This window comes from Natrix helvetica, assembly GCF_964273705.1.
Source record: "Natrix helvetica genome assembly, chromosome: 3".
Lineage (NCBI taxonomy): Eukaryota > Metazoa > Chordata > Lepidosauria > Squamata > Natricidae > Natrix > Natrix helvetica.
The window spans coordinates 101,819,913-101,844,994 of NC_138549.1; the positions used below are offsets into that span (position 1 = coordinate 101,819,913).

Below are 25,082 nucleotides of genomic sequence, written 5' to 3' on the forward strand. Positions count from 1 at the left end.
AGTCGAGAACTACCTGTAGTGTGTTTTTTAACTCACCGAAATTGCTAGCAAATTACCCTTGGAAAATGATTCTCAAGCAAATTTTCTGATACACCAAGTAGTGATGAAACAAAGATTTCTACATCAAATTTATACATCAGTCTGATATCTTCACAAGTAACACGTACAAGAACAAAAATGGCCAACCATCCCCATGCGTGCATAGCTAGAATTATTTATCATAAGAATCTCAGCTGCACTGTCAATCCGTTTTAGCCTGTTTTTGAAAAAGGATATGAAATTTAACCTGCAGAAAGGTTCTTTCTGAAGACCAGGTAATTGCTTGTCCTACAAGCATGATAAGCACCATCCCTGGTCTGTGTCAGTCTATGACTAGCCTAATGCTCCTGCTTGCATTGTTGTTGCCACAGCAGTTTCATTAAGATGTTGATTTTGTCCTTTGAGGCAAGAAGTACCTTTATTGTTTCTCTAAAATAAGCATGTTAAGTGACTAGAAAAAGAAAAAGGGATTGAAAGTCGGTCTTGCCCTGGAAATAAATTCCTGTCATTTGTTGCATTTCTGTTCCTATCATATCATATCACCAAGGATTTATTTACTAGACAAAGAACCGAAATGCCTGCCAGGATGCTTGACTGATTATGTAATCTACAATTGGCACAAATTTTCCTGGGATATGAATCACTGGATGTTTACCTACATTGCAGAAGGTTGTTTTGTTTTGTTTTTTACTCCCATCTTAGGGTGACTTCTGACTAGATTCTCTTTTGATAAATTTCACTGGCAGTCTACTTACCTGAAATATTTTTGCTTTTGTTCACAACTAAATATATATATAGAGAGAGATTTTTAGTGAATATTATGGATACAGTGACTTTAATGCTACCAAAATCACTGACCAGAGATGAACCAATAGGAGCAATAAATTAATAAAGTTATTTTATAGCCAGTGAGGAAGCCTGATGTTAATATACCTGACATTTAATATACCTGCCAATTGCGCCCCCTATTGGACCGGGATGCCCTACGCACAGTCACCCATGCGCTGGTGACGTCTCGCCAGCAATGCTCTCTACATGGGGCTTCCCTTGAGATGCACTCGGAGACTGCAGTTGGTCCAGAACGCGGCTGCGCGGGTGATTATGGGGAGGACTAGATACTCCCCTGTAACACCTCTCCTGCGCGAGCTGCACTGGCTTCCGGTAGTCTACCGAGTGCGTTTCAAGGTTTTGATTATGATCTTTAAAGCGCTTCATGGCACAGGACCTAGTTACATGCAGGATCGCATCCTGCCCCATACATCCCTACGACCAATCCGCTCACACAGAGAGGGACTTCTTCGGGTGCCGTCCGCTAAACAGTGTCGGGGGGCGACACCCAGGAGCAGAGCCTTCTCTGTGATGGGCCCAGCCCTGTGGAATGACCTCCCCCGTGACATCAGGATTACTTCCGATCTCCGCTCCTTCCGTGTACAGCTGAAGACCCACCTCTTTCAATTATCTGGCCTGGCTCAACCGTAAATTTTTTCCTTATTCCTCCTGACAGTCCTTTTAAATTTTTAAATTGTGTTATTACTAATGGGGTATTTTAATGGTGATTTTTAACTGTCTAAATGTGATGTAATTTGTTACCTCCTCCGTACATGTATGTCTTTGTATATGTGTGTATTGGGATGTTTATGTGTTTGCACATATGTTTTATGTTTTATATGCTTTATTGTATGCCGCCCCGAGTCCTGTCTGGAGAGGGAGCGGCTAATAAATTCAAATTTTTTATTATTATTATTATTATTATTATTATTATTATTATTATTATTATTATTATTATTATTATTATTTCTAACCATCCTCTAAAATCTTGTTCATAGGCTCAGGAATCACATGGCATTTTTAAAAATAAAATGTAAATTGGAACCCAACCTTATTCAACTTGCTGATTGAAAGTGGGACTTTAATTTGTTTGGATTATTGTCTATATAGGTTCTGAGCTGTGAGAACTGGAAACTTAAAAATTACTGTAAATGGGCAGTGGAACTCATAGTCTCCCAGTTTCTAACCTGGTACCTTAACCACTATATTCAAACTTGCTTTTAAATATATTAATATATTGATTAATGTAGGCCCTGAATGGCTGAACAACTGCGATAGTACTGAAGCCCAGGACAGCATTTGACCTCTTCTATCAAGGGGGAAGAAAGAAGGAGCACTTATTTAACCCGGTGGCTCCCAATCTTTTGGGCACTGGGGACCGGTTCTGTGGAGAGAGGATTTTCTGCGGACTGAATAGGACATGGTTTTGCATGCTGCCTTCATCCCATGATTAGGGCTTTGCTTGTTTGCGTTGACTGGTTTCTGGCATGCCGTGGACTGGTGTCGGTCTACGGACTGAGGGTTGGGGACCCCTGATTTAACCCACTGGCTATTGGAAGATTGAGACCTTAGAATTAAATACCGAAGGAATTGATTTTGGTTTGCTCGTGCAGGGACATTGTTATCAACTGGCTTCTCTATTAATATTAACTTTGAGTTTGTTTTTCTTTTATTAAAAGCAATGTTTTTCATAGAACGCAAATTGATTGCTGTGTGTACCAATCAATATTGTTTGTGTTAGTAATTTTATTGGGCTTTACTTGTCAGTTTATTAAACTCATTAATGATAGTATGAACCAGCTCTGTAGTAGATGTAGCTTTGGAAGTCTCTATCTCTGAAGGCTGCTTTGTAATTTTTAAGGTATATATGTTGTAGATTGCACTATTTTAAATAGGGCATCAAGGACTTTTGAGAGCAGGCACTTTTGAAAATCATTAATATATCCAATAGTTGGATCTGAAGCTCAGACTGATGATTTAGTTGTTCTGTTTTATGCTTTAGCAGCATTGTCTACAGTATTGCTATCGTACTGGTGTTTTTATGACCAGAATCAGATTATATTATAGTTTCATTCTGTCTTTCTGCTAATTTATACATAAGGGTCGTAGTTCTCTTTTACAGAATTGGCTGCAGTAGAATGCCTGTTCTCAAAACTATGAGCAAAGCATTCCAGTTTTGGCAGTATGCAGGCATAATCTTGAAAACTAGTCAGGAGTGGTATTTCAGTAACTCACGTGGCTTCCCAGAGGTTAAAAAGCCATTCCAGCAAAACCATCTTGTGCTACAAGGGTCACTCGTTGGCTGAACATGATGATCAGAGTCTGCAGATCATTGGAAGGGATCCAACAATAGGATATTACGGCCTCTGACTCAGCTCTGAACACTCACTCCTGGATGTAGAAGGCAATCAGTGCCAAGCATGATAAGCAATGTCATTTGGATCAGGAAAAGAAAGTGAACGTGATCTTCTTAAATATGCTCGACGTTGCTTTGATTGGGTAATTTCAAGAAGATCTGTGTTTATCACCTTGCATTATTTCAGATTTTGGAGATGCGTATTTTTAGAAGAAATAAGATACTGGTAATATATTGAAGCACATTATTGCCCTATGCAATTTGAATAAAGGTCTCTTTTGGGAGTCCAGAGAATTAACTTTAATGAATTATCACCTTAACTTTGAAGAAATTTCAGTAAGAATTACTAACGTTGAAGTGCTGAAAGTTGAATAGTTTAGGAAGATTTGGGGCAGGGGGAGGAAGAGGGAGTATAATAGGCCACCTTCATCCCAAGCATGTGAGAAAGAAGAAAAGTGCATAAGCCTGCTAAATGTTTTAGCTCTAGAGCACGGGTGTCAAATTTGCCACGTCATGTCATCATGGAACGTTTTGCAACTTTTCCCCATTCATGGAGCTGGAGTGGGCGAGGCTTGCACATGACGCATCCGCCCTGCCCTACTCTAGCGGATACATTTGGGACACTGAAGATACTGAGCCTCTTAGCAGAGTTGCTGATGAGCTACATGTTCTCACAGGCCACTGTGGATTAAAAGCCTGTGGTGATTTTGATCCATTCTTCTTCATAGTTGTCTACTTGGTATGTGTATTTCTATAAATATATATATATTTTTATAAATAACTCAAGGTGGCAAACCTACCTGATATAGGTAGTCCTCAACGTACGACCACAATTGAGCCCAACATTTTTGTTGTTAAGTGAGACATTTGTTAAGTGAGCCTTGTGCCATTTTACGACCTTTCTTGCCTCAGTTGTTATGTGACTCACTGCAGTTGATAAGTTAATAACCCCGGTTGTTAAGTGAATCTGGCTTCCACATTGACTTTGCTTGTCAGAAGGTTGCAAAATCACATGATTTTGGGACACCCAATGGTCTTAAATATGAACTAGTTGCCAAGCATCTGAATTCTGGTCACATGATCATGGGGATGCGAGAAAGGTCATAACTGAAAAATGGTCATAGGCCACTTTTTAAAGTGCCGTTGTAACATTGAACAGTCACTAAACAAATTGTTGTAAGGCAAGGACTACCTCTACTCCTCCTATTTTCCTCATAACAACTCGGTGAGGTAGGTTTCTCTCTCTCCTTCTCCCTCCCTTGTGCATACGCGCGCGCGCGCGCGCACACACACACACACACACACACACACAGAGTTATCTACCTATGGTAGACCAAATATATTTAGCAGGTGATCTGATGGGCATAAACCTTGAATACTTAGAACCCAAATTCTAAAGAGACCAGCTGCAGAAGAATAGACAAGTGCTTTGAACATCAAAGGTGTTGCAGACTATATAACATTCAATAAGAAAAATACATTTTTGTGTATCTTATTACTTTTTTTTGTGAATAAATAACAGAATGTCTTTTGAAAACAATAATTCTACTGCTTGTTTCCATGTATTAAACGTTTGGGGGGAAAGAGATGATTCATGGTTATGAACTGGCAGTCTTAGTGTGCTTTAAAATAAAATAAAATTTTATAAACTTATTGCTCCCAATATTTTATCAACTTTACTATTGCAAAGTTATTTTCTTCTTCTGTTGTGAAAGCTTAATTACTGTTACATTGGAAGAACATGGAATATTCTGAACCTTTGTTCTTGTTGTTGATTAATTATGATTTTTTTTGCCAGCAAAGCAACCCATTGTCTTTTCTTAACAGTGCTTGGAAGAGTTCACCAATAATGTCTAGCAAAACATCTGGCACCCCAAACAACATAGCTCAAGCAAGAAGAACTGTTCAGCAGTTGAGAATAGAAGCATCTATAGAAAGGATAAAGGTTAAGCATAATATATTTTCTTGTTATGAACTGTTATTATTTAAAGTGTATTCTCTGTCTCTCCTCTTATGTTTTCAAATGCTTTTAAAAAAATCAAATAAGTAAGAATTACCTTGAAGTGATTGGAATATGGCGTTGGGAGTCTAATATCTTTTGCTTAATAAAACTTCAAGGCACAATACGATACATGCAATAGACACACATTTGGAGATTATGTTGGTCAGTCACATAAGACATAATGTAATTTTGATCTTGTTCTGTTCAGCTTTCAAAAGGTTATCCTGCTGACTTCCAGAGAAACAGAGTCCCAAGACTCTTACACAATTTCTCTCCAACCTGTTTTTGGATTGGGAAGAATAAAAAGGATAAATACAAAGGAATAATACAGACAGTGAATTGGAATTGTAGAGCTAGTATCAGGAAAGTGAAATGTTAGAATAAGAAATCAAAGAAAAGAATCCCAAGAACAAAAAGTCATATTAGGTATATTCAAAATAAAAAGAAAAATATTAGTATATATTCAGTGTCAGCAGAATGCTGAGAAAAAGTTACAGTTACTCAAATTCTATTTTGATGCAGTCTTCTCCAGTATTTGTGTATACGAGTGTGTACATACATATACACATACTGTATGCACATATATACATACACATAATATATGTATATGTGTGTATGTGGTCCACTTGGAATTGTGAAGAGCAGGAGGCATAAATGAACCTTAAATTTGATAAAAACGTGATCAGAGAATTCATCTTTAATAAGTTTAAATCTCTAATATCAGATTAATTGCAAGGTAGAGAGGAACTAACTGATGAACTAGTCAAAATTCTCATACATTTTTCAAAATCAGAAATCGGAAAACACAGAAAGCAAAAAGTCCAGCAAATTATAGACCAATCAGTCTGCCTGCAGAGATTCTAGAATAAATTATAAGCACTTGTCAGCACCTTGAAAACAACAATTAAAAAAAAATCAGCAGGGATTTGTCAAGAGTGAGTCTTTGTAGACAGAGGATAATCTTTTTTTTTGATCAAGCAAATTCCATAATGGATTGTGGGAATGCTGTAGGCTAAGGATGTGCATGAAATGAAAAATATAGTTTGTAAACCTGATATACACTCTTCCATTATGGAAGTTGTGCCAAACAGGTTCGGTGAGCCATGCTTTGGCAAAAACAACATCCAGAATACTTTGGTTGTTGGGTTTCAACCAAAACAAAAGTAGGAGGGATCACAGAGTGATTTTTATAAGACAAATTGGGAAAGGTTGATACATTTGTACTTCCTCTGCATGGCTTGTGTGCTGGCCTGTCTGCCTTTTGATCTTTTGAGACCCTTTTGTATACATCAAAACATGTGAAACATGCGTGGGTTGGTTTGAGTACAGACCATTGAGAGCCAGCTGCCCTATGCAGGAAACAGTTCATGCATGGAGGATACTGCATATTCTTCCTATAGACACAGTGGTGGGATTCAACCAGTTTGCACCACTTCGGAAAAACCGGTTGTTAACTTTCTGAGCAGTTTGGTGAACTGGTTATTGGAAGAAATCATTAGGGCAGAGAACCGATTGTTAAATTATTTGAAACACACCACTGTGTAGACATACAGGTAGTCCTTGGTTAATGATCACTAATTTAGTGACCTTTTGAAGTTGTGAACACTGCCTGAATGAGTGATGGTAACAACCAGTCCTTTTAAGTTCCAACTGTCCCCCCACTCATACAGTCACATGATCACAATTGGACACTTGGGAACTGACTTGTACTTACAAAAGTTACAGTGTCCTATGCTTATGTGATCACCATTTGTGACCTTCCCTGGCAGCTTCCCACAAACAAAGTCAATAGGGAAGCCAGCAAGTCACAAGTTGCTCTGGTAAGTCTCTCCCTCCCACACATCCTTCCCAAGCCTCACTGCATTTGCATAGTGCCTCGACCATTCGCACACTCTCATGCAGCCCCCCCACCCCCGAAAGCAGCAACTCCCAAACCCTGACATGCTTCAGCTGCCTCTCCCTGGCCACCTATGCACCTCACTCCCTCTCACACCCAACAGCAGCCATTTACCTGTTTCCCTGCCTGCTTACAAGCCATCTGAGACTAGCAACTTCCTGCTGGCTGCCCAATTGACTTGGTTTGTTAGGAAATTGCAAAGAGGGCCTCACTTAACAACTCACATTTCTCCTTAATAATGGCAATGGGGTTGCCATTGCTAAATGGTATGACCATGTGATCTTGCACTTTATGTCTGCATTACTTATTGATGGAAATTCTGGTCCAGGTTAAAATTATAGCTGTAATATATTTTGACATCATTAAAAGCATTTGGCAGGCCGATTAGCAAGCTGGTTAAGTATAGGCTGGATGGCATGATAATTAAATCGATACATAACTGGTTCAAAACACAGATTTGCAGGCATGTTTATCATTTGCTCCTGATCCAATTAGAGGAAGGAATCAATCCTGGATTTTCTATTCTTCGGTATTTTCCATAATGACATGGGTGAAAACATAAAGGACATACTTAACAAACCTGCAGGTGACCAAAAATTGAAGGAACAATAATTTAGTAAACACATATAAAATTGCATAAAGGTATAGGCTGTGGGATATGTGGCTTAGTAAAAGTAAACGTAGTCCTCAAATTATGCACATCCCTTAGCAACCATTCAAAATTCTGATAGATTCCTTCAAAGGTACTTACAGCACAATTCCAAAGTGTCAATGGCCACACAAACACATCCCGATGATCATGTGACCTTATGTTGGGAGTTCTCTAGCTAGCCCACATTTGCAGTCGTTTGCAGTGACTCAAATAACCGTGTTTTACTTCTGATTTTTGACAAAAACAGCCCATAGCAATCAGTGAACTCCCTTTATGACTGTAATGTTTGCTTAACTGAAATGACCTGCTTTACTACATTCATGATGTACAACCATAATGGGCAAGTTCCATTATGGTTATAAGTCAAGGACTATCTGTATTTGTAAAGAAAATGGAATAGTAGTTGGTTACAAATCTTAAAAAGTCAGCAGGCTACGAAAACAGGCAAATACAGTTAATAAAAGTATAGTTTCCAAATTACAGAAAGTAGTAATCATTGTTCTGCTTTGCTCAGATCCAATTTCAAGTACGGTGCCATTTTCGGTCCCCATGTCTTACAGATTTGGGTTTAGAGAACCAAGAATGGTTTCAGAGAACAGGAAGCCAAATCTCAAGAAGAGAGTTTGAAGGGGCCAGAGACGTTTAACCTTCAGAAACAATGCTTGAGAGAACCTATAATAGCATTCTTCAAATTCCTGGAGGGAGGTCACATAGAAGGTCAAGGCCTGTCCATCCCTATCCCAGAGTGCAGACCATGGAAATATAGATTTAAATCCTAGAAAGATAGATTCTGATTGAATGTTCGCAAGGGTGTTCAAATCGTAAGTAGGTTGACAGTGGAACTAGTTATTCAAAGAGGTAATAGGCTCCCTTGTTTTGAATGTTGTGATTTCTGCATTGAGGAAGAGGTTGATCCAAAGGTCTGAATAGACTCGTCCAATTCTTGTTCTGTGATTCTCCAGCCATTTATAGAAAGCCGCTGTCAAGATGTACTAGATTTTATCTCTGTGGCATCTTGATCAGCATGGTCGCATAGAGCACCAGTGCTTTGCTTTCTTTGTAGAACATAAGAATGCCATAGGCATTCCCAGACTTTTTAAGATGTGTATGTGAAGAACAGAAAATGAAAAGTAATGCACACCTACTTTTAATCTCATATCAAGCTTCTTAACAATTAATCCTACAATCACCCCTTGGGACACGATGACAAATAAAAAAGCATACAAAAGCATAAGCCTAAAGGTTTTACATACATGTGGCTCCTCGTTTTGCAATGTGTTTATTTACCACTAAAGCCTCCTCCATAAACAAAAGCTAAAAGAGTGCCAAGTATTTTTTGTGTACACTTGCACATATTCAATGAGTGTATATTGAAATTCACTTGATTAAAGGAAGCTTTTTGGAAAATTTATAATTCTGCCTCTTTTTTCCTCTGCAGGTGTCGAAGGCATCAGCAGATCTAATGTGCTATTGTGAGGAACATGCCAGGAAGGATCCTTTACTAATGGGCATACCTACTTCAGAAAATCCCTTCAAGGATAAAAAAACCTGCATTATTCTATAGGCAAAGCAGCAAAATGCCTTCTAAACCTTCCCCTGCAAAACCAACCTAGCCAATTCTTAGAGAAGTAACCTGAAGGTCACCTGGTAGCCATTGCATAACACAGCAACTTATTTCCACCTTGTGTATGAATGAACTTTTAAGTTTCCTTGAATGTTTGTTTCTCCCATCCTCAATGCCAGGCACACGGTTCTAAAAGTTACTTCTTGCAAAAATGGAAGGGTTCTACAAATGTTGTTAGGCATGGATTCTGTTGGCTTTGCTGGGCTGGGCTGGGCTGGGGCTTGATTTTAAAAGATAGTGAGTGTTCACAGATCCAAGGATTGAACTATCAAGACCAAAGTTGCCTGAGCTTCATTTGCAGAGTAGTGAGGTAGACAAGCCTAGAATGCTAATCAAGCTTTCTTTTGCATTTGATTTGATACCAGTGTGTACCTTGTGTATGTAAATGGAGTCTATATCTAGGGTGTATGCATATCTTCGTTTAGATGTATAGACACATTCCAAAGTGCATTCTTTAAGTGCACTCTTCAGAGTTCATTGCTGCATTTATTGATAGAATTTCTGCACTTCATGCTTTCACTATTTAGTATATCTTAAGCTTTCAACAATGTCTTAAAAACCTACACATTTGTACATACTATAAATTCTGTTTCTCAACATAGCTTTGAAAAGTGACGACTATCGCCTTTAAGCTATCTTTTATTTCCACTGAAATGTAGACTACACTAAATTCAGATTGATTGTGATGATGGTGTCTAAAAATTTATCTTCCTTTTCTTTTCGTCTTTAAGTGGAATTCTGTCCTTTGCCTTTCCTACACAGTTTCTAATGAACTGGTGTTTGGAAGCTTTCAGGCTTTTTTCAGTTTAATTCCCAAATTTACATTTCATAAATATCAAACAATCACTAAGTAGGAAGAGAGAGAGACTGAGTGAAATCTTTGGTGCTACTGCTTCTGCACAAGACCTATTAAAATCAACGGTTGTGCTAAATAAATGCTTGAAGGATTATAGCAATTCTCAGCGGCAGCAGCTAATCCCTTGTATATGTTAACGTTATTAAAGAATTTGGGTACCGTTCATGCGATAATGAGATACTGAATAGAAAGAAGCAACACTGATACATATTAAGCCAGGGGTATGTATCTGTATTCTATTTGTTTGGCCTTTTAATTTTTATAGTATTATTGTGATCTGCCATAGCTCTGTGTTTCGAAGGTGGGTTACTTGTAGCTTTTTGTTGTTCCATATGTAGAGGCCCTCGGATGCATGATTAGATTTCCCTCATAGAAACTTCAGCATAGAATGCAAAGCCAACCCAAAAGCATTCCTTTTCAACCAGCCAAGGGACAGCCCCTCAAAGATTTCTTCTTGTTAAGAAGACCTAGACTTCCATAGTATTTGTATCTACTTGGTGACAGCTTAACGCATACTTGGTTTCACCGCAATTGTATTGAGAAGCTAGCTGCAGAGCTGGTAAGCCAAAGTCCCTCACCCAATTTACTGGTGCTTTTCACTGCATTATAATCAAGCTCTTGTGGAGAACTGTATTAATGCTGCATGCTGCTGTGTTGATATTGTGTTTCTTTTCGCCTTCATGTTCCCAAAAGATAAATTTAACACATTTTAAAAACTAAAATAAGTTCCTAAAAATAGTACCGAACTGATAACAAATCCACAATTTTGCATTGATTTTGCTTATTTTATGTCAATCTGGCCATCACATAATCAACGTACAATTCATTAAATTAGATTACCTGGAATTTGGTGCCATCTTAGTTGCTATCATAATTTTAAACAGTGTCTTTTCTGATATCAAGTCTTAAGTCCGTGTCCCCAAATTAACACAGATGACCTATTTTTTGGTTTGTTTTAAGATAATTGGGCAACAGTTGATTTGTCAGCTATATAAATCTGCTTTATAAAGGATGATCCTTGCAACGTTAGTCCATGGCAGCAACAACATGGATTAACTTGCATTTCTGTTAAATGAAGTGAACCAGACAGTAGTTAGGCTTGTGTTATGATCTTAACATAGGAAGTAAAATCCATAGGAAAAGGTCAACCTACGTTTGCTACATGGAAGTAGTTAACTCGCACCGGTGGATGGTCCTCTGGTGAGTTAAGAATGTACAGATCATATACCTAAGATCATGCATGATGGCCATAAAGTATTGAAGTGTCAGAGTTGATGCTCATTGCAATAAGCCTATAAATGAGGAGAGACTGCGTTGGCAGGCCTGTCAACTCGTAAGAGAGTCAATATAATTATTTGTAGTGAATAAATTGGTATTGCCATTGGTAAATGGGCACCTGAATATTATATTATTTGTAAAAGCAGAAGTTGATGCTGGACGTTTTCTCACCCATCACCAACCCAACCTGTTTCCTACAAATCCTATCCCAAATATCAGTATTTTTTTAAACAATTAGAATGCTGCTCTTTTTACACCTATTCTACTCATCAGATGAATGCAATTTTAAAAATTCTCAACGCATTCACCAATTTTATATTTTCATATAAAATTAATATGCTATTTAATGAATGTGATAATATATATATTATATTATACCGATATATATATATTATACCGATATGCAAACAAAAGCATTTTTCATGTTGCAAACACTACACTGTCACCAGCAAATGATGCTCCGTATGCTTTAATGAATGAATTTGGACACATTCAGTTACTCTCGCTAGTGAGACGTTTTAAACTGATTATGATTGTTCCCTGCCTCTCATTTAGGTTCTACTTCATGTAAGATTAAAAGGTCCATATCCTTAAATTTTAAAATTATTTATGATAGATGAACCTCTGTAACTTAAATACCCTCTGTGATTGAGTATCTAATAAATGATGTTTGACTTGTTACATTGTTTAGTCAAAATTAAGATTAGCACTTGGTGATCAGGCATTTGAAAAAGCATCCTGCTTAATAGTCCTCTTGCCTGGCTTGACTGAACACAAACTGGATAGAGGAGGCATTACCAAAAGAAAGAAGGACATATTTAGATGTGTCCTTGCAATTGATAAGTGCCATTAATTTTTTTTCTCATTTCTTCTACTCATCTCTCAGTTCACATTTTTCCAAATTAAGCCTTGAGTTGTGACACCTTAATATTGGCCCTGTTTTCTGGACTTTTTGTTCTTTTTGCATTGCTAATCATGCTACTTTAGTCTTTTTCAAGTTGGGCTCAGCTCTTGATAACTTCACAGACACATCCATCTAGCTTTGGAGCAGCAATGTAGAAATGGTTTGCCATTGCCCTCTTCTAGAATGTGACTTTTTGTTGTTAAAATCTGACAATACTTGTGTGTTCACCTTGTTGTAGTGTTATAGCACCAGGCCAAAATAGGTTGGATTCAAATATGCCCTTCCACATGTGGGATAAGATATATTATATCCCAAAAAGCAATGTTTTAGCCTTACCCTAATATATTCCCAGGAAAAAGGAAAATCAAGAATCCAATACATGCTTGCAAGGGAGAAAGCCCCCTTTCACAAGTGAGCCGTGCTGACGGGACATACATAAGAGACCATTCAGAGGCTACAGTCTCTCATGGTTTATTAAGGATAAACCACTATTCATTATAATGGGGCTTATTTCTGAGTAAGCATGTATAGTCTTGTACGATACAAGCAAAGACCATTCTCTACATGTGCCAGAGGAAGCATAGGAAATGCTATGAACTTGCATCTTAAAGTAGTCTAGAAACTGCTTTCCTTGTATTTGCAGAGCAATGCAAGCAGCAATTTGGTTTATGTTGTGGTGCTTTGGATCCAAACCAATATTTTCACCAGCAGTGCTTTAAATTTTTATCATTCATGTGTATTTTACAAACCGAAGATAATTATTGAAAACACGGTGTTGTAAACTGCAGATGTTTTCATTTGAGCCAAGTAAAATGTTGTGCCAACTTCCATTTACGAATGCATTTTGACTTCCCCTTGAAAGGCTCATGGGCTGTCAACCTGACCCTTGTTTGTTTTCTGGTATTGATTGAGATGTAGCAGTTTTCAATCAAAGTAACAATAAATTTGGAACCAAAATGTAATGAGCTGCTTTGAGTTATTTCTCTCCAAGTTTAAGTTGTTGTTAGATGCCTCCTCACCCCTCACCAGCTTTTCATAACTTTTTTTTTAATATATTGAGAGTTGAAACATACATACATTGCATGTGTGTAATGGTGATACCTCAACAAGAAATTGAGAACATTGCCTTTATATCTCTTGCCTTGGATTCACTTCAGTGGGACTTGCTGCAGTGGTGCTTAGGTTAATGTGATTAACAGAATAGGGGGGGGGGGGGGAAATGAACATCTAATGTAAAATAATAACTTCTACACTATTGTGAAGTTTGAAATTAAGAGTATGAAACTTAATAAGGAGTTTTTAGTCATTGTACCACTAACCTCCACTTTGGTGTTTTCTTTGAAACATCACGGAAGAAAAATAATACTGTATTCTAGAAATATGCTGTTTTTTATTTATCCCTTTAAAATATAATAGTAAACAACTTTATTTCTTACAGACAATCTTCTCTGTTTTTTTCTTGCTTTCACAAAAAAAATTTTTTTTGTATTATCACTGTAATGTTGCATTGGAAAAAATAATACCATGATTTGCCTTTGAAGTAAAAAAGAATGCATGAAATTACTTAAATAGTTTTGTTTTATCTTTCATTTGTAATTGTTTGCTTTCATTGTACCTCTCTATACAATGTGATTACTCTTGGAAGGTGGTTTCTTGCAAACATTAGAAAGTTTAAAAACTGTAAAGATTCCTTTTCACAGCTAATATATTTAGTATCATGGATATAAAATACTTTAATTAAATATCATTTCTTTTCATTTTGTTTTCTGCCTATCATTGCAGTGCACTGAATTTAAGTGTATTAGAAATAATACACCACATTAGTTGCATCAGTTAATAAAGACATGACAAATCGATTTGAGCCAGGCATGTAACTGCGATCACATTCTGCTGCTATTGATACAATTATTGTTTTAAGGCATCAGTTGGAAAGCCAAGGGGTGACCTCTACTTTTGTAGCCTGACTTCACTGAACCGTTTTCGGAGGAACACTGAACTGCAAAGACATCTGCACATTCTTTCTTTGCAAATGGTTTGCAAAGCATGTCGACCTTTTAGCTTCAAGAATAGTGAACATATTTCACCTTTGATTCTGCATGCTCTATCCTGAAGAGATAATTATGAATAGCAAGAATAGCTTTTGCCATAGTCAGATTCTATTCAACAATGTGGTGATAATCCCCATAATATCATAGGACTGGCAGCAAATCTCCACTCCCTGCCCTCCTTGCTAGGCGATGTTGCATTTGGTATGCTGATGTTTGCTATACCTACGAGGAAAGAAAAACTAAAGGACAGGATAAGGTCCCATATAGCCGTCCACCATTCAGAATATCTGCCTTTCTGTTGGTAGGTAGTTTTTGCTGTGGGTCTGTGACTGGGGTAAACTGCATGTTAGATGTTCACCTGCCCTGTGAAAGCATGAGATCCAACAAATTCTTCCTTTGATTAGATTCTGCTTAGAGATCAGTGAACAAGGATTAGTCTCATTTCCCATTTCAGACACCCAATTCTGTTGATTGCTGTTCTTGGCAGCTCCTTTAAATATTACCTTCCACCCAATTTCATGAGCTTATATGAGGCTACTGAACTCTATAAAGTAAGGTTGGACCACTAAGAAAGACAAGATTTATAGATGGGCCATTTTAGAATGGAATACCAAATATTCACTAAAGAAAGTTTTCATTGCCCTAAATGGTACATTTTGGAAGCTTGTCTGTGTTGAGCAATGGCATCTTCCTGCCTGTGATAATTTCTGTGTGGGTGTGCTGACATAGGCTGCTGAGTAAGAGAGTGAGCTTTTGCCCCACTGACCTGTTGCACCACTGGAGTGGAGTTTCTCCCCAATATTCCTACATGAAGAAGGGTCCATAAAGTAATTATAGTAGCTGGGGATGATGGATCCTTGCAGGGCATCCAGTTGGGAAAATTGCAGTTTGTTTTCTCTGATGGGTTTTGTTTGTTTGTCTGCAATGCAACCTCTGCAAGCGTCACTTATGAATTGTATAACAGCTCCCATTACCTTTTAATATCAAGATGGTAGCTGTAGTCCAAAACAGCAGAAAGGTACCAAGTTGAGAAAGACTGACCAAATAAACGCAGTCTTGAAATCTTGTGGATCAATACCGCATCCCACACTTAGACGTCAGTAAACAAAGGCGCTCTTTCCTCCCAAGTATCTAATTTATATAGAATTGTACTGCAGGCAGCACAAGATGGTACGGACTGATATTATTTCAGATTTTCATTCCACCAGTTTCAAGGGACGATTTAGCAACCTACTTTCAAGTTTTGTTACTGTATACACACATTAATTGCTGATGAAACTCTGGTTAATCATAGATCTTTAACTTTGTGCAGGATGCTGGCCCATCTGGTTTCAGCCATTTGGTTTTGCTGCTGAATAGTCTCCATTTATTTCATTCAGTCAGGTGCAAGCTCCCATAGCAACACTTTTTAGACAATAATGCTTTTCCTTACTCTCACCTTTTCAACTTTTTAAAAACACATGTTTTAATAACTTCCTTCTATGTATTTTAAAAGGAAAGTGGAAAATATTTTTAAAGCCAAGTCAGTCATAATTGTAGGTATTGTTTTGTATGGCTGACACTTAAAATTGCCAGCAAAGCAGCTATTTGAGGTTTCAAGGGACAGTGTCATATTTCAAATAATAGTATGCTTTCATTTCTTATTAACACTTTGTTATTTGCTTCATATTTGGTGTTTTTAATGTCTTGCTCTCTAAAAAGCGGATTAGCGGATGCCACTCATTTTTCCTGTATCATGGATTATTATTTTTTGGACTTGTTAGAAACTCTATTTACTGAACAATTATGCTACAAATGATACCCTGCATCCTAAACTAATTCATAATTATCTTCCCTTTACCTGCTTCAGATGTTTATGCAGCTTTGCTTTTTTGCATGGTGTAGCACTGGGACCTGGGCTAGACAGATAATTAAGCAAATTATGAGTGAGATTCCCTAGTCTTACAGCTTGAGAATAGAATGGAACAATTCAGCTGCTTCTGGATGTCTCAAGGTTTCTTTACCTGGATCTCCTGAATCTCCTGCTGTGGCACAGCTATTCTTTGAAATTTAGGTCCAACACATTTTCAAAATATTAGAATGGAAGTGGCTACTCGTGCTGGGGATCCTAAAACACTACATGGCCTCACTATTGTTGATATATTAAACATTATTTCTGAAGCACATTTCATTATGAAGAATTCTATAAAGAAGAGACTAATGCATTTTCTTACAAGAGGCATATATTAGTTGATCCAGCCATTAGGCAGCCTCTGGTCTAGAAAAATAACAAATACTGTTTACTATAAATTGCTATTGGGGACACTTTCTACCTATCACAAGCTGCCTCTTACCCGATACATAATAGAACAGATATGCCTAACCCATGACATTTATTGCTCTGAATAGTTCCTTTGCTTTAATGAGATTTGTTCTGTTTTCAATGAGCCAATTTTATGTAGTGGTTAAGGCACCAGGCTAGAAATGAGATTGAGTTCTACTCCCACCTTGGCATGAAAGCTAGCTGAGTGAGCTTTGGGCCAATGATTTTCTTGAGAAAAATAGGAAAAACAAGTACTATGTATGTCACCTTGGGTTACTTATAAAATAAAGTCGAGGTAAAAATTAATACCTTTTATGTCCAATTATAAAATATACTCCAAGGGTCTTTAAAGAATAATAGCAATTCAATCTGGAGGGATTTCAAGTCCCCCCGCACTTGGAGCATTTCGCTTGCAATACTTTGTAATGAGACAAAGTAGGAGGCATTTGCAGAACATTTTTTGTTTCAATTACAATTCTTCAGCTGTTTTTTAGACCTTTAGTAGGGCAGATGCGTTTACTGCCATACATCTTTCCTCTACTGATGATTCCTTTGCCTTTTTACCTAGATATTCAGGGCAAAAATGTCATTTAGTAGAACTCATCCTTCCTTGAGAGAGTGGCTGGCAAGCATGTGGGTGAGAAGAGTAGCATAGCTATTCTTATTTTCAGGTGTGTAAGGTAACACTAATACCTTTGCAGAACCACAACACTTTTAATTATTATTTTTGTTAAGTTTTCCCATGTTACCTGCTCCATCTTTTGCATGCAAACTACAAGATTTTCCAATTCACAATTTGCCTATTTTTATTATTAAGTTTGGGGGGAGAAATTCTGTTCTATTTTATGAGTGGTTTATAAACCACAGCTTATTCACAGCATGTTCTCATATTCAGAGATGTTATGCTGCTACAACTTCCAAAGTATTGTGAAAAAACTCTAAAAGTTCTGAATTCTCTGAATGCCATGCCATGACAGTCACAATCGTGATCCAGGAATTGTTTCACCAACACTGATTGCTTTGTGTTGCCTCTAGCCTAAAATGCAAAAACCAATCATTTCCTGGTGGTTTTTAAATGTTTTATTTTAGTGAACACAGTCCAATTTCAAACATTAAAAGGCAGCAGTTCAACCATTTTAATACAAGTGGTGCATAAATAAATCTTTCACTGGTCTTGCAAAATAATTTAATGTTTCTTAGAAGAAAAACTGAAGAAATGGGCATGTTGAAACCAAAGAGAATAGTTGCTAGAGTAAACGAACCCTTTTTGGTCTCAAACGTGAAAGGTATTCAAAACAGAAACTAGGAGTTTCCTTTCTGACAATGCCAACTAAGCCCACTTGGTGGCTTCTGAAAGGAACTCTGCCACACTTGATTTCACAACCGTCTTGCAGAACTCTTAACTTCCTGGGGGAGTTCCTACTGCTCCCTCAACATGGCTTCTGCTTTGCGTCCATCATTGGCCAACAGTGCTGTCAAACATCCTTCAGTTTCACACAATGTGCAGTTCAACCTCAGCCCACTGACTTGACCTCAATTACTGTAATCCTTGTGTCAGGCTGGGAAATTACTTCCTGAGCAAATAACTAAAGTATCTTGAAACTTCAGTGCAATTTTTCTCTATATTCAGTTCAGCTTTATTTGCCTGCTGTCACCGTTCAGGCAGATTAATAACGGGGACCCACTGATCCATGTAGCGGCTTTCACGGCAAAAGCAGATCAGCTGACTTAGGGCTGGATCCTTCCATTGAGAAGCATGTGGATTCTGCAAGAGAAAATGAGACAGAAAATGTTCACTGTCAGCACAAAGTAAAATGCTGCTGTCAATAAAATGACCTATATATAAAAGTCACAAAATGCTCTAGATAAGACTACAGTGCAACATTTATTACTGGGGGAAAGTTCAGTTTAAAACTTTCAACTGATTTGTATAAAAACAGCTGTTTTAGTGATTTGGGGGAAAATTTCAACTTTTATTTAAAATATCCAGGAGTTCATCCTAATAGAGTTCTCTCCCTGCTCCAAAAGCGAGCAAAAGAACTCTCTAATATAAAAAGTAGATTAAAAAAACTGTCTGCAGTATAGTTTGGATAAAAAAATAAGCAATCAATATTTTATTCACAAGCTAAGCATTATGCACACACCACAATGACAAAAAATCATTTGCCTTTGCATGAACAGCCAAGTAACTCTATAAACTGTATTTGCAGTTCATGTCAAATAATGGATTGACCAACAGAAATATTGACTGAATTCTCTTATTGTAACTTGATTGTAAAAATAAATAAATAAATATTGAAAACCTACTTCTTAAAGTATGACTTCTGAAGTTATGAATAATTTAGCAGTCCCCAAATTACATCAAGGCCACAAACAACTTACTGCTAAGTAACAGTGACCAGTCCTTTAATCACAGCCAAGTGAATTATCTAATAATGACCTCTGAGCTAATTAGTAATGAGGAAAGATAAATATAGGCAGGGAGTTACTGTAGGAAGGTGACTCATGGGGTTGTACAATCCTGTTGTCAACAGGATGAAACATGTTTGTACAGGTCTTTGCTTTCAAATGCTCAATAAGCAAAGACAGAGGTTGTGATACAATTTGTGCAGAGGAAAAGGCTAATTAAAACAAAGGCCCATGCAAATTCTCACTTGCAACCAGATGTAGTAAGGTAAGAATGCTGGAAATTCAGGCTTTTACTTTGGCTACAATTATAGCTAAGTGGCAGGCTATGAAGAAGCAACAGAAATTATCCTGTCCCAGTAGGTTTTATACCCCCATCTCTTAAGAAAAACAAAACTTACGGTTACTAGCACACAGTGCAAGTCTGCAGGTTGTTCAAGCCCTCCACCTGCCTCTAAGAGCAGAAGCTCTGCAAGACGGCTTGGATTGCTCACTCGAAGTATATTAATGTCATTTTCACAACAAAAAGCTTGAATCAGAGTGAAGTGAATTTGTAAAGCAACATCCTGGTTGTCTTCCTCATCTGCTGCCAACAGGCAAAGCACCACATTATCTGGATCCCTGCAGGGGTAAAACAATACAGATTGCATTATTCACAGCCTGACAAACAATAATAGGTGTATTTTATAATGAGGAACTGAGACAAAACAGGAACTGAAGTCACGGAGCATATTACAAACATGGGAAATAATTCTGTCTGGGTATAAGCAGAAGCTGAGACATTGTCTTATATGGACTTGAACTTCAGATGGCAGGAACTGGATTTTTAAATGCTCAGCATCCACAGTTCCAGCTTAGAGTGGAAAAAAAAGGCAGTCTAGTGACATTTTAGCATCAAAGCAAAGGGCGCATAAGCAAAACCCCTGTCAGCAGTTTCCATCAGCTTAACTGTCACTTGGCTTTTAGAACTCTTGCAGGGTGGGTAAATAGGGGAGAGGAGTAAAATAACTGCAAGTGCAGAGCTTAAATATGAACAAGGCATTTGTGTTTGGAAAGAAACTCAGGATTATTTTTCCTCCTGCCTGCATAATGCATGCTCAGGAGCTTGCTTCCGACAGATCATCATCCCCGCCCTGATGTTTCCTGAGGTAGATCAATCAATCCCTAAACACCAAAGTGCAGTAGCACCATGAAGGGAGGACCCGGGAGTAGTTGTGGCTCCCAGTCAAGACAGCCAGGCACCAGCACCTCAATCTCCACTTACACGTTGAGTAGTTTGGCAGCCTCATACACCCCAACGGTGATGCTTCTCTGAGTCAGGGCTTTGCTCAGGACTTCTTCCAGGGCATCCCCCACCTTCTCCATGCTGGCAGCCCAAGGAAAGAAATAAAAACAAAAGAAGTTTCAAAACTCCAGCCAAAATGTCATCCAAGATCGCCATAGCAATACGCGTAAGGGGGCCGCTTCTTTCCAGCCCCTCACCTCCCCCCCCCAGCCTATGGTGCACAACTCAAGATCCAGCAGAAAAGTCCCGTCAAGTGGAACCGAACCGCTCCTAAAAAGCAGGGAGGAGATCGCGGTGTGTTTGTGTGTGTGATCATTTCTGCCTATTGGAGCGGCCGCTGTCTAAACTTGTTCGCCTTATTCCTGTGTCCTGTCAGAAAAGGACATGCCGCCCTCTCCTCACACACACACACAAACGCTACCTCCTCTACTTTCTATTCCCACACAGGCGCAAATCGCCCTTTCCCCGCACCGCCTCTTCCCAGATCGCCTTCAAGCGTCCCCACCGCGCCTGGCCGGCTTCCCCCTCCTCCCCCCCCCATCCCTGCCCAGCTGTGAGGTGGCAGCCGCGGTCGCCGGCCGGCGGAGCAACGGCAGCGGGGCGATCTCCGCTGCAGCTTCGCCCCCACACCCTCCACACCCTCAAGTCCCGATTTTCCACCGTGCAACTGAACGCTCTGCAGGCGAGCAGCCGTTCCTTTCGGACGGGCAAACGGTAGTCTCATCCGTCCCGTACCTTCCAAAAGCCTGATGCTCCCCAGCCAGATCTTCCAGGGTCATGTTGCAGCTGCAGGTCCCAGCAGAGAAGGACGGGAAGAGGTCGCGGGGATCGGGCGTTCTGCCCCGTTCCTCCTCCTCCTCCTCCTCCTCTCGCCTTCTAGACGTCCTGGAGGGCGCCTCTTCTCCGCCTGCTTTCCCGCAAAGCGACGGACCTGTCTCTCCCTCTCTCTCCAGCAAGCCAATCTTCGGCTTTCGGCTGCCGCCGCTCTCCTTGTACTGTGCCGCACGCCCCTCTGCACTTTTGCCCGAGTCTCCTTCGCCCCGAGCCGCTTGCAGCCTGGCGCCTCTCTCGATCTAGTCCCGCGACGCCGGCCGCCCTCGGCTCCTCTCCACCGCCCAGCTGGAATGAGGGACAAAGGATCCCTTGGGCCGGAGTTATCCTGCCAACCCCTAGCCAACCGTCTGGCGCCTCATTTGCATAACGCCGCTCTATTGGGCCATGCAAATAAGGCGGTGGCGCGTGCTCCTCCGCTTGACCCCCCCCCGCTCCCACCCGCCCGCGATTTCCAGTCAAGAGAAAGGCAAGAGAGCTGTCAGTAACTTTCTCTGCCTTCGCTTAATGCTGATTGGGCGTTGCGGTTGCAAAGGGGCGGCGCTTTGCTGTGGGAGAGCAGCGGGCGGCTGGTTCCCCTCCTCCTTCCCGCCTGTCTTCTTCAGCTGTTTTTCCTGTTGGTGCGCATTCCCCCTCCCCGCTTTGTTTTGAAAAGGTGGCGGGGGATGGGGGGGGGGGAAGCGATCGAAGGGGAGGGATTGACGGTAAGGTTCTCTTTGCAGCCAAATGCTCTGCAGATAATCGTTTACAATAAATAATTGGTAATAAGCAAGCTATACAAGTCAGAGTGGGAGCCCATCGGCTGCGAATAAGTTTATCTCCCCCGGGGGCAGGTGACGCTGCTGGGCTGTCTGCCTAATGGTGGAATCCCTGCAGCACTAGGCGAAACAGCTGGCAACAGCTGGCTGCTTTTGCCTAGAGACGCGCGAAGTAACCAGGTTTGGACTAGGTTAATGCAGTGGATGGAAGAGGGAAGTCAAAAAGTTCTGGAAGGCAGAGGCAGATGTCTTCTGGTATATGTTTGTGTTTGGGGAAACACCAGGTGCAGAGCAGAACTCAGCCTGAGTGTTTTTACTTAGTGGCTTAAGACCTACCCAACCACAAACTACCCAACCATGTTTTGGTCTCGTGGGCTGCGCCAACCCCAGCCCTTGCGGTTTACCTGTGATTCATTCGGCTGTGTGAATCCAGGCTGTTGAGTGAGCTCAGTCTCCCTTGTTCAGTTGTCATGTTCAAACACACCCACTGAATTAAAGATGCCACTTCTTGTTGTTGCAGTTTATTTTGTTTATTGTTTCCCTTGCTATTGAGCTCCTAAAGACATCATAGATTAGATAGCACACATGCCAAGATTATTAAAGCCAATGACCAAAGCAAAAACAACATTAATGTGATCTTAGGTCAGAACAAAAATATTGCATATAATACAGTTAATGAAGGGCAATTGCAGTATCCTAGACTACATAATTAAATATCTACTCTTATGGCAAATGCAGGAGTACGCCAGGTTCCAGCTGCAAAAAAAGCATAATTTGTGGCAGCCAAGTAAATGATTCTCAGTCTTTGGCAACTAGTAAAAAATGGCTTACATTGTTTTGCCAGTCACTGCTTGTTTACCTTTTTGGCAATACCAAACCCTGAAAATAGCTCATATCCTGGAGAGAGGCCAAATGATGTCAACATGTTTGTAATGGTATTCCACCATTGCAGCCTAGGATTGTCAGTTATTAGAAAGGAAAGCAGTCCGGTTGGAGCCAGATGGATCCTCAGTCAAGCTAATAAAATAGCTTGCCAGATTCTCACTTTGATTCTAATTAGATCACTTGCAGATCTCAAGGCTGTGTTACAAACACCACTAGGAATCAGACCTCTTAGAAAACATGATTGGATATTTTCAAAAGGTTCAAAATTTGTATAAGGCCTGTGCTGCTGATTCTGTAGCCTTTTAATGGCAGCCAGAATGAAGTTTCTCCCCCCTCCTCAAACTGGTATAGCATTCCTGCGCCTCCTAGAAGGCATAATTGGCTTGACCTTCTGGAAGCTTAAGTAAAGGTAAAGGTTCCCCTCACACATAACTGCTAGTTGTTCCTGACTCTAGGAGGGGTGCTCATCTCCGTTTCAAAGCCGAAGAGCCAGCGCTGTCCGGAGACATCTCCGTGGTCATGTGGCCGGCATGACTAAACGCTGAGGCGCACGGAATGCTGTTACCTTCCCACCACAGGTGGTTCCTATTTTTCTACTTGCATTTTTACGTGCTTTCAAACTGCTAGGTTGGCAGAAGCTGGGACAAGTAACAGGAGCTCACTCCGTTACGCGGCACTAGAGATTTGAACCACCAAACTGTAGACCTTTCTGATCGACAATCTCAGCGTCTTAGTCACTGAGCCATCGCGTCCCTTCCAGTTGTCTGGAAGCTTAGAGGACAACCATTTAATATCTCAAGCAGCTTGCTTCATTGTCTACCTTTAGGCTAGTGGTGCACCTTAAATCCGTTGAAGAAAACCATTATTTTAATTTGGGGGAGTTAATAACCTGTTCAGTCCTTGACGGAAAAGAATGCCTCAAAAGAATCCCTATTGGGCAAGAACATTAGGGATTCTCTGGAGGAATGCCTGCCTGAATCAATGGCAGAACACGATCAGTGGTGCTTTGCCATGGATTGCCCAATTTTCATGTAGCTACAGTGGCTGTGCTTGTGTGATGTGTCTGTTTCACAGTTAACTAAAATTTGCTGGACCATAACTAATTGCCTATGTTCTTATCTATATGGAACCAGAAAGTCATCCACATTTTAGTCTAGCATGTTCAAACTCAATAATACCTTTTATTGTTTCCTCATTATATTTTTCTCTTACTCTTTCAAGAGGCTAAGGCTACCACCTAACAACCCCTTTTTTTAACTTCAGCTATTTTTATTTACATAAATAAGTCTGGTGCAAGTCACCTTTATGACTCTGGCAAGTTGAATCCAAGGGCAAGAGTTCTGAAGAGAAAGGGTGGGTCCAATCATGCCATGTTAATTGGGTTTTTGTTTTATGCATGCACATTCCTCATATATGAGAACAATATCAAGCAATGACTTGTAGGTGTAAAAATTTGTCATCCAGAGCTAAGTACTGCAGACTCAATTTTTAAATTACCTCCAATATAATAACTAGCGTGGCTGTGTCAACCCAATCAATGCATACTTTCAGTTGTTGGATATTGGTTGTTTTTGTGTACATGACACCAAGTTATAGTTTGTGTCACCACAATTTTTTGCGTGAGTTCTGATTTCCAAAGCAGAGTGGCTAAGTTCACATAACACACCAACCAAAAGCCAATAAATTACATTCACATTCTTGTTTATCTGCTGCTGGTTCAGTATGATGTCCACTGTTGTTGCATGCATCAGTTTTCAGCAGGGGCTCTGAAAATGTGTTATGCAACTCCAAAAATTCCCAGTCGTGAAGGCCAAGCTTCTTAGGATTTCTGGAAACTGCAGTTTCATCACAATTTTAGTGCATCTCTGAAGGGAAAGCTGGTTCACAGTAGTTAAATAATGTCACTCACATCCAAACCAGTGGTGGGATTCAAAATTTTTTACTACCGGTTCTGTGGGCGTGGCTTCGTGACTGTGGCTGAGGAAGATTACTGCAAAATCCCCATTCCCTCCCCACCCCACTAACCTGCTTTCCAGCTCCATTCTCCTGTTCAGAGCAACAAAAGAAGATCGGCTGGGAGGCTGGGAGGCAGGGAGGCAGAGGGGACGGGGCCAGCCTATTTGCCAGTTCT

General features: G+C 39.8%; 2 protein-coding genes across 2 annotated transcripts in view; one reads left to right on the forward strand and one right to left on the reverse strand.

Annotated features, from left to right (window-relative positions):
- Positions 1–14,193, forward strand: part of GNG12 (G protein subunit gamma 12) — a 60,260-nt gene extending 46,067 nt beyond the window's left edge. The window contains exons 3-4 of the mRNA XM_081947443.1: positions 5,051–5,168; positions 9,213–14,193. Coding sequence (XP_081803569.1) covers positions 5,073–5,168; positions 9,213–9,338 — 222 coding nt within the window. The 5' untranslated portion in view covers positions 5,051–5,072 and the 3' untranslated portion in view covers positions 9,339–14,193. The remainder of the gene's footprint in view (positions 1–5,050; positions 5,169–9,212) is intronic.
- A 3,658-nt stretch (positions 14,194–17,851) lies between these two features.
- GADD45A (growth arrest and DNA damage inducible alpha) lies at positions 17,852–21,633 on the reverse strand. Its single transcript, XM_081948005.1, has 4 exons — positions 21,213–21,633; positions 20,457–20,558; positions 19,594–19,813; positions 17,852–18,551 (listed from the first exon to the last, which is right to left on the reverse strand). The coding sequence occupies exons 1-4, from the start codon at positions 21,254–21,256 to the stop codon at positions 18,438–18,440; spliced, it is 480 nt and encodes a 159-aa protein (XP_081804131.1). The 5' UTR covers positions 21,257–21,633; the 3' UTR covers positions 17,852–18,437.
- Between the last annotated feature and the right edge of the window lie 3,449 nt (positions 21,634–25,082).

Coding starts and splice junctions, on each gene's coding strand:
- GADD45A (XM_081948005.1), bottom strand. CDS start 21,256: ATGACCCTGGAAGATCTGGCTGGGGAGCATCAGGCTTTTGGAAG. Junction 19,814..20,456: donor GCTGCCAAACTACTCAACGT/GTAAGTGGAGAT, acceptor TTACCCCTGCAG/GGATCCAGATAATGTGGTGC. Junction 18,552..19,593: donor TGCACTGTGTGCTAGTAACC/GTAAGTTTTGTT, acceptor TTTCTCTTGCAG/AATCCACATGCTTCTCAATG.